This window comes from Eleginops maclovinus, chromosome 20 (assembly GCF_036324505.1).
Source record: "Eleginops maclovinus isolate JMC-PN-2008 ecotype Puerto Natales chromosome 20, JC_Emac_rtc_rv5, whole genome shotgun sequence".
Classification (NCBI taxonomy): Eukaryota; Metazoa; Chordata; class Actinopteri; order Perciformes; family Eleginopidae; genus Eleginops; species Eleginops maclovinus.
Genome location: NC_086368.1, coordinates 3066283 through 3075664, shown reverse-complemented (window position 1 = coordinate 3075664; position 9382 = coordinate 3066283). Strand labels below are relative to the sequence as shown.

Here is a 9382-nt window from a genome sequence, read left to right as displayed (position 1 = left end):
CGCTGTGAAAAAAGTGTTTACTTTTTGTCATCATGATTAAACCAGCTGTTAACTGCTCTGTATTGGATTACTCACTGGTCCAGCTGGTGAAGTTGGTCGTAGAAAGTAATATTATAAGTCAGTCCAATGGATACCATTACCAGCAAATAAAACATCAGAAATAGCTATGTTCAGAAGTCAAAAATGTACCTGTGGGTGGCATTAAAGCCCACCAACCTTTGGTGTTTTGCAATACTGTACGTATAGGGTACAGGGCCTTTTGCTAAACCGTCTGCCTGCTGGGGTAAATATAGTAAGTATTGTGGCAAACTGTTACACAAAAAACATGAGCTAAAAGAGGATAAGCTACATGCTTTGTAGAGATGCAGAGTCATAAGATAATTCCCTGTATGGTCATTCACTACAAGTCACCATCACAGGTTGGCATTTGATACAATTTTATTATCAAGAATATTACATATACAGTTTATCACTATTCAGTAAGGGCTTTTTTTGTATCTACCTGACTTTAGCACACACTAGTTTATAGCATAGCATAGCATCCCATCAAATCAACATCAAATATGTTATTTTCCTCATTGGGCCTTAGTTGCTTCTTAAGGTTGATGAAACCCCAGCAGCAATTACTCTGTTGGGTCTCCTCGCTCCATCTAGTTGTGCATTATCCTGACAGGAAGGAAAGGGAAGGGTTGTTAATGAAGTGAAGAATTTCCATCAAAGAACAACAAGAACAAACAACAGCAAAACTAGGGCACACAGATATGAGAAAGAAGGTATTTTCCTTTCATGATGACATATAATGTATAACATGCTGGTACGCAGCAAAGGCATTTGTAAGATAACTGTTTTTTGCTTCTTTAGGCAGCGGAAACACCATCAAGTTGGTGCATAATGAGCAACAATATATTTCCCTTTATGTCCTGTGTGTGTCCACCTTGTGAATCTGAATCCAATTTTAATCTGTTCAAGCTTTAGGAAATATTTATCTGCTAAGTGCTCGACAGGTAATCAATGCGTTCTTTACAAACCCCTGTAAAGCTATGAGGAGCTGAGCAAGATGGCGCCGAGGATGGCTGCCGTGTCTCGAGCTCCACCAGACTCAGAGACAGTTTTATACCACAGGCTATAAGACTACTGAACTCCTGAGCTCTGTGAATGTCTACTCACATCTGTTTATAGTACACACATACATATATATATATATATATATATATATTATACACATCTGCCATACATATCTGTTTATAGTACACATATCTATATATTATACATATCTGCCATATACATCTGCCATACATATCTGTTTATAGTACACATATCTATATATTATACATATCTGCCATATACATCTGTTATACATAATATATGCATCTGTCCATACCTCCTCATTCAACAGAGTAAAGTATTTAAATACTTTCAATGTATTCCACATATGTATATATTTCACATCCTCAAATCTGTATTGTTGATATTGTAAATATTCTTCTCTCTTTTTCACTATTTTATTTATCTTTTGCACCATGTATGTTGAGTTGTTGGAGGAGCACGCGACATAAGATTTTCATTGCCAACATATACGCTGTATCTGCTGTGCATATGACAAATAAAACCTTGAAACCTTGAAACCTTGAAAACCCCTGTAAAGCTATGAGGAGCTGCAGATAGGTCTCTATTTTAGTTATTTTATTTGATCATTCTTATAATTTGATACATCATTATTATTAAAAATAAAGCTGATTTAAACAATGAATGTCATTAATTACTGAGCTAAGCTTTAATTCATTGTATTGAATTTTCATCAAATGTCTACTTTTATTGTGAAAGGACTCTAGCGACAAATCCATGGAGAAATATCATACAGCCCATTTAAACTTTTTAAATACTTTATGTTTTAAGTTTGTGCAGTTTTACAAATATTAATCCTGAAAATACTGACATCAACTTTAACATTTGTGTAACACTGTACATGAGGAGCAGGTCTTTAGTGAAAGAATACAATATGACTATGTTAGCAGTGTTTGTAAAATGGTGGGCTGTCACTCCATCTTCACCATGCTGCAGTTCAAAAGTCTTAACACAGATGAAGTCCAGGTACCTAAACACACACACACACACACACACACACACACACACACACACACACACACACACACACACACACACACACACACACACACACACACACACACACACACACACACACAGACACACACAAACACACACACACAACACACACACACACACACACACACACACACACACACACACACACACACACACACACACACACACACACACACACACACACACACACACTTTTACTTTAATTTGAGGGTGAAATGGGAACATGGTCTCTGAGAGGTCCTGTCCTGTATCAGTCACATGTGTTGGTGGCGCTGCTGCAGCTGCAGAGAGCATCAGCTGTGAGTCACTCACTTCTTCAATCTCAGCCTCACAGACCTCGGAAATCTCCTAAAAATCAAAAGAAGAAGAAACGTTGACAAAATATTAACACGGAAAAGTTAAGGTTTCAAGAAGTATATTTTCTTACTTCAAGGATTCAAAGAGGAAAAAGCAGTATGGTATGCATTCTCAGTTGAAAGTTTAATATAAGTTTATTATAACTTGTCAGTAATGTACTCCAAAAATGCAAAAGCTTCTAATTAAAGCTACAATGAAGCTGTATGAAAAAGGTATCTCAACAAAAAGAGTGTTAGTTTGCTCAAATGTTGGCAGTTTTCCTTAAAACTTGTGAAAGTTAGTTGGCCTCAAAACACAAAAAGCTAGTGCAGAAAGTTGCTTTGACTTTAACTTTTACAGTGTACCCAATATTCAAATTTTTCCACGAACATTTTTAATGCTGTAAGTTACTGACACTGAAGTAAGAAGGCAATGTCTTGCCAAAACTCTGCTAGAAGTTCAACTTCCTCCTCTGCAACCATTCCTGCTTTCTGTCAGCAGATGGAGGAGTTTAACAGAGAATCAACTCACTGAGACCGTCGTTCTCCTCTCTGACCGACAAGAAAGTCTTCAGCATGGGGTTTCTGTTCAGGTACACACAAAATAAATGCCGTTTATTTTAGAATCATAATGTACACAACAGGAAAATATCATTTCCATGGACGATTATTACCTGACTTACAGAGGCTTTTCTCATTCCACTCCCACTCAGTGATCTCATGGTTGATGAAGGCATCGGCATAGGCTCCAGGTGTGTGCAGAGGATAGGGTCTATGTTTTCTGGCAGGAACTTCCCCACACCAGTTCTGTAACCGCGACCAGTCGCAACAATAACAATAACACACCAGTTTGCCTGTAGTTGCTGGGTAAAGGACACAAATAACATTAGCTTTGCAAACACGTTTAAATAACCAGAGATGGAACTGGAGTACTCAGATCTTGTACTTGAGTAAAAGTAGAAGTACCAGTGTAGGAATACTCTGCTACAAGTTAAAGTCCTGCATTCAAAATGTTACTCAAGTAAAAGTAGAAAAGTATTAGCATATAAAAGTAGTCATTGTGCAGATTCCGAATAATAGTAGAGTGGCAGTGGAGTAGAAGTACAACGAAGCAGAAAATGGAGATACTCAAGTAAAGTACAAGTCCCTGAAAATTGTACTTAACTACAGTACTTTAGGAAATGTACTTAGTTACTTTACACCACTGTAAATAACACATTTCCATTTCTGCTGTAAAAATGTGCTGCTTACCAATCTGAATGAAGAGATTCAGACCCCGTGCAAGATGCAAAATTCACATTTTACAGTTGAATGATTATTAAACAGTAATTGTAAAATTTTAGAACTATGTTTTGGGATCTTGGATGTCAGGACGAGCTCCAGTCTCTGTGGGACTAACGATTTTTGGAATTTCTCATCCTTTATGTGTATAAGTTATTTGTCATAAAACATTGTCATCACACTTTAGGTAAAAGTGACAAAAAAATTCAAAAACACATTAGTGGAATTATCTGTTTTTATCTTTCTTCAGAGATCACCTAAAGTATTTTAACATGAAACTCATATGTCATGCCTTCTATTATCCATCACTGTATTAATGTTATGCTGTTGGTTATGGTCCTAAATGGCTGATAAATGTTGTTTGAATTTCGAAAAATGTATGCTCCTCCGTCCCTGAATTCCTTACAAGAAAAGCAGGGAGCAGGGTCAGAATCTGTTGTAGCGACACCGTATCAGCTGCAGTTGGGATTTTTCTCTTAAAATGCTGTTAGTGAGCTTTGGTTAATCCCCCTCATGATTCCACTTTTTGAAGAGTAGAGAGAAACAAGGCCCTTGCTGGTTATCTTAGTAGCTATGCGTTGTGTTTAAAATAAAAATAATCAGAATTGTTAATAAAATCGTAACTTTATTTGGTGGAACATTCTTATTTAAATCTTTCAATTCAGCCCTCCACATGCACATAATGAGGCAATGGAATGAGTACTCCATATGTTCTACATTTCCGTAAAAATTACTCAAATCAACAATCTTCACACTAAGTAGGACTATGCAAAAAGAATTTGAAGATCTTTGGAATCTACTGAATCAATTATTGAAAAGATTTTTATGAAAATGTCAACAGTTTTTTCTTGTGGTGAGTTCATGCTGGACTCAATTGCAACTGCTGTGAATCCAAGTAGACTACAGCTGCTCTCCACTGACAGGAAGCAGAGTCATGTTTAAGGCCTACATGGTTCGGTCTTCAAAACACTTTTGATTGAGTATTCCTTCAAGTGGCATGCCAATTATAAATAAGTTCTACACTAAAAGCTTGCAGGCATCTTACGACCAGTGACTCAGAGACCTTTATCACCAACAATTTTCACTTATCAACGACAGTGAAGTTTTTTTATTTGTTTTCGTTGGGCTCTGGTGGGTTAACTGATCAAAATATGTAAATTTGCTTTCATATACTGTGAATGAGTGTGAAAGGTTCCCTCCCTCTATTTTAACCTCGCTTTATCCCTGACTGACCCAAAGCATCCCATCAGTGTCAGAATAATAATCATGTCTGCAGTCTCAACTGCATCTGGTGCTCTGATTCCTCACATCTGGTCTGACTCAGAAAACAACAAAAGCTCAAATAAGAGCATTATGTAAGAGCTCGGATAATGCCAAATATAATTCAGATAAAGCAGATATAAGGTCATCATTTTCAAGTTCATTGTTGTGAAATTGGCTCACTTTACTTTGTGGATGAAGCGGGGACACAACAGTATTACATTGTGGGTCACATGGGTACTCAATCTTGGTTAATTAGATGTTTTATTTGTACAAGGTTCCTGAACAGCTGTTGTTGTTAAGATTAAACTAAACTCTTCAGTCTAGATGCTTTTCTTCATTGTTAGATATATAGAAAATAAATGTAGCAAAGTAATACATCCAAAATGAATATGTAATGTATGTTGAAATGACGAGTCAGCACAATTTGTACCAAAGATCTTGATGCTTCTGTTTGTAATCTGCATTATGTTTTACATATTTAAAAAGAATATGCAATGTACCAATACAACACTGAGGATGGACTCGTACACTGAATGATTGTACACACGGTGGATACAAGAGAACGTTCTGTCTGTTAGTTGTCATCTGTTGTAATGCACACTGCCTCCACTGGGGGCTCAGGGCCAGTCGCAGCACTTGCAGCTTTGATTGAAGACAGATCCGGTTCCGCATCGACTCAGGTGGGTGATGCCACCAGCGCAATTGTAGAAGCTGGCGCTGTCCTCTGGGTGGGGGTACAGGCCGTCAGGTTTGCCGTTGCAGAAGCCAGGTCCTGGGGGATGGGTGGTGGTGGTCGTGGTGGTGGTCGTGGAGGTAGTGCTAGCACCAGGTTTGGCAGTGGTGGTAGAGGGCAGTGGGGGCAGTTCTGAATTGTAGCAGAAGAAAAGTTAGAAGGGTTTGAGGGCAGAAATACATTAATGTGTATCTATAATGTGACTATGATTTAATGATTAATCCAGATAACACTGTATATTACTTCAACAAATTCCATAGTAGTAATAGACGGTTTTTCTTTGTTAAGAATATGAGATTGCATCCAAACTTTATAGGCCCTTAAGATACCTGCTGTCCAACTTGTTGACAAAAAAAACCTGATTATTAAAATAAGACTTCAACTCTGAGAATATGAGCAGTAAGGTTCAAATGGCAGCCAAAGAGATTACTATCCATCTTGAACATAGTTTATTAACTTCACAGGAAAACATTAGCATTAAAATGTTTTGGACCTACCAATATTAAGAAGTTTTCGAAGATGAGACAGCAGAGGGTGGACGCCCTCTCCGCAGAACTGTCCTGCAAAGTCATCCAAATCAAGGGCCCACACAAAGGCACCGCCAAACTTGTTATCCTGCAGGTAACGCACCTGTTGGGGCAAACATAAAAAATAAATTGATGGAATATTTTGGATTTGGTGTGAATATGTTAGAACATAGAGCTGATGGACCACCTACCTTGGTCTCGTAGCTCTCCCTGGTGTCGAATCCCACCCACTCGTTGTTCTTGTGGGCATAGGGAACTTTCTGGTCTTCAATCCATTTAAGGGTTGTGCCCTTCACGAAGCCACAGATCTAGACCAAAGACCGTAGTTTTCGTGAATGATATAAACTGTACATCATAATTGGTTTACTCAAGCTTTATCTAATCTGTACCTCATAGTAGGACCAGAATCCAGCTTCACGTGTGTATGGTCCGGCTGATGCAGCGCCACTAGCTGGAGCTCCAACACCAGTGTCTGATGATGTCAGACGGAAGGTACGACCATAGGTAGCGAAGCCCATCCTCAGCTTCTCCACTGGGGCGCCGTTGTCTCTCCAGTACTTCATGGCAAAGTCCTAAAAAGGGAATTTAAAAGATGAAGTAAAACCTTTAAAGAAGGTACTTTTCTTTTTTAGGTCCAAATATACTTACGGTGTTGAAGTAGATGAGGTTACCAGTGTCCTTAGATCCGCGGAACAGTGGGCTGTTGTGTCCAGTGAACGTCTCCCAAGTTCCATGGAAGTCGTATGTCATCACATTGATGAATTCCAGCTCCCTGGATAAGCGAAAAAAAGAAAGTCATTTCAGAAGCCTTTTTTGATCTCCCAGTTTTCCCTTTCACAAGGTTCAAAAGATGGAACACTCACTTGGCAATTTCAGCAATCTCGAATCCAGCATCGATGGTTCCCTTCCCAGCCGACACTGCAGCAGTCAACATGAGCTGAGTGTTGCCGGTGGCCTTGGCCTCAGCAGCGAAGCCAGCCCTGAGCTCCTGCAAACACAAACCAGAAAAGTCAACATGATGTATAAATCAAAATTGTAGCTGCAGTTACAAACTAAAGAAACATAAATGGATACCCACCCTGCAGAGCAGAGTGAACAGTTTTTTGTCCTTTGGAGGACTTCCACGAGATCCAGGGTACTCCCAGTCCAGATCCAGACCATCAAAGCCATGAGTCCTCAGGAATTTGATAGAAGACTGGATGAACTTCTGGCGGTTGGCTGGAGTGGACACCATGATGGAGAACCTGCATGGAAAATGTAGTTTGGTTACCATACACTATCCAAATACCCTTTTGGTAAAGTGGGCTTAGAGTCTCGGGCCTTTATCAGCCTTGAGCTTTTGGAAGAAAATAAAAAAACTGAACAAAGAGTAAAAGGCATGATTAATATACTGTGTATGATGGTTTTTATTTGAAATGAAATTTTGAATTGATCTGGTTACCTATCTATCTGTGCTTTTTTTTAAAAAGCATACAGATATGAAAGAAGAAACTAGAACAATAAATGTCCCTAATGTTCCAAAGATGTAATGGTTAGAGAGTCAGTAACATAACTCCATGTTATTAGTTGTGTTCTGGATTTCAAATGTTACTTACTGTGTAGAACCAAAGTTCCATCCGCCAACAGCCAGAAGAGTCTTCAGATGAGGATTTCTGAAACCAGACAGAGGGTAGGTTAAGACAATACTATATTTCCACCCCATTTTGTTCAATCTTGTTATTTCTTGTTGCTCAACAGTGTATCATTTACTCAAGTTGTGCATTTACATTACAGAACATCCCTGGACTGAATCATTGTTTTAGAAAATTCCCCATTTTAGCTAGCAATAGCCTGCTAAAGGCCTCTTAGTCATGGAACAGAACTTCTGCTTACTCCAGAGGCACTGCATCTTAGACTGACCTCAGACCTCTCTCATCTCTGGCCACTTACTTCGTTTTCAGTCCATTGAAAGACTTGTAGAGGACGTCATCATTCCACTCATAGGTAACCAGCTCGTTGGCATGGTTGATGATGGAGAAGGCATAGATCAGGGTGGTGCACAGGAAGGGGTCCACATTATGTGGCATGTACTTCCCCTGACCAGGTCTGTACTGTGACCAGTTGGTAAAGTAGCATACCATCTGGGTGGCGGATCCTGTGTGGAGTAAAGGAACAGTGAAGAAAAGTTGATTCCAGTTATGTTACTGCAAGTGAAAATCCAATTCAAACGAGTCTTGTTGATCAAAAGGTATCATGACTTACCCAGTTGACATATCGCAAGACATAACCCTAAGAAATACAAAATATAAACAGTAAGACAAAACATCTAAAATATATTAAGTCAAGACTTAATAGTCCTTTATATGCAAATGTGTAATATTGAAAAATAATTTCAATATCACACATTTGCATATAAAGGACTTCTTATAACAACACTGTCTAACTTCATTCAGATAAGAAATAATCCTTTAACTGGTGAAATGAAAGGGAGATGCTTCACTAAGAGAAACAAGAAGGACGTAGATGTTGTGTGTACAAATACACCAAAATAGAAAAATAACAAAATGAACAATCAGGATGACAGTATTAAAGCACATGAAGATTAATACCTGCTAGAATTGTGAGCCTGGTCATTTTGAAATCACTTCTCACAAATCCACTGGATATAGGAGACAAAAAGTAAACCAAGGTCAGTTATAACATTAACAGAAGAGAGCTACCATTCTTAAGATTATCATGTTAAAAAATGAGAATTTAGAGGCATTGCTTCACCTTAGACCCACCTTAGACTGGATGAGAACCCCGAACAACCACAGCAATGTTTGGCTTTTTATAGAGTTGATTGTACACAGAGAGATGGGGAGGTGTAGCTGCCTTTGATACATTGGGGTAATAAATGTTAGGATTATTAGAGAATGTTGTGATAAGATCCTGCAGAGTCTGAAGTCCGAAATGACCTGTGGATCATACTACTCAAATGTCACCTTTGAATGTTTGGATGTCTTATTGTTATGGTTGTCATGGAAATCAGTAATTGATTTCATCATAAACTCATTAGCAACTGAAAATCAATATTTGATTTTCAAATAATAGTTTATTTCACCTGTAAGACATTAGCTGTTTCCAGTTTGTGGTTTTAT

The 9382-nt window shown here is 38.5% G+C and overlaps 1 protein-coding gene and 1 long non-coding RNA gene across 3 annotated transcripts; both read right to left on the bottom strand.

The window, feature by feature from the left end:
• Positions 1-445: 445 nt before the first annotated feature.
• LOC134882533 (uncharacterized) lies at positions 446-3258 on the bottom strand. The gene is made up of 4 exons (XR_010168171.1): positions 3143-3258; positions 2992-3044; positions 2437-2472; positions 446-666 (listed from the first exon to the last, which is right to left on the bottom strand). It is a non-coding gene; the product is annotated as an uncharacterized LOC134882533 (long non-coding RNA).
• Positions 3259-4833: 1575 nt separating this feature from the next.
• LOC134882186 (acidic mammalian chitinase-like) lies at positions 4834-9142 on the bottom strand. 2 transcript variants are annotated; one of them, XM_063909781.1, is made up of 12 exons: positions 9015-9142; positions 8852-8901; positions 8505-8531; positions 8193-8397; positions 7859-7915; positions 7342-7507; positions 7127-7251; positions 6912-7035; positions 6653-6835; positions 6455-6571; positions 6234-6366; positions 4834-5868 (listed from the first exon to the last, which is right to left on the bottom strand). In XM_063909781.1, exons 1-12 carry the CDS (start codon positions 9125-9127, stop codon positions 5621-5623), a joined length of 1548 nt encoding a protein of 515 aa, XP_063765851.1. In that variant the 5' UTR covers positions 9128-9142; the 3' UTR covers positions 4834-5620. The 2 variants fall into 2 exon arrangements, with proteins under 2 accessions (XP_063765851.1, XP_063765852.1); XM_063909782.1 differs by having other exon boundaries at positions 9026-9124.
• Positions 9143-9382: the final 240 nt, after the last annotated feature.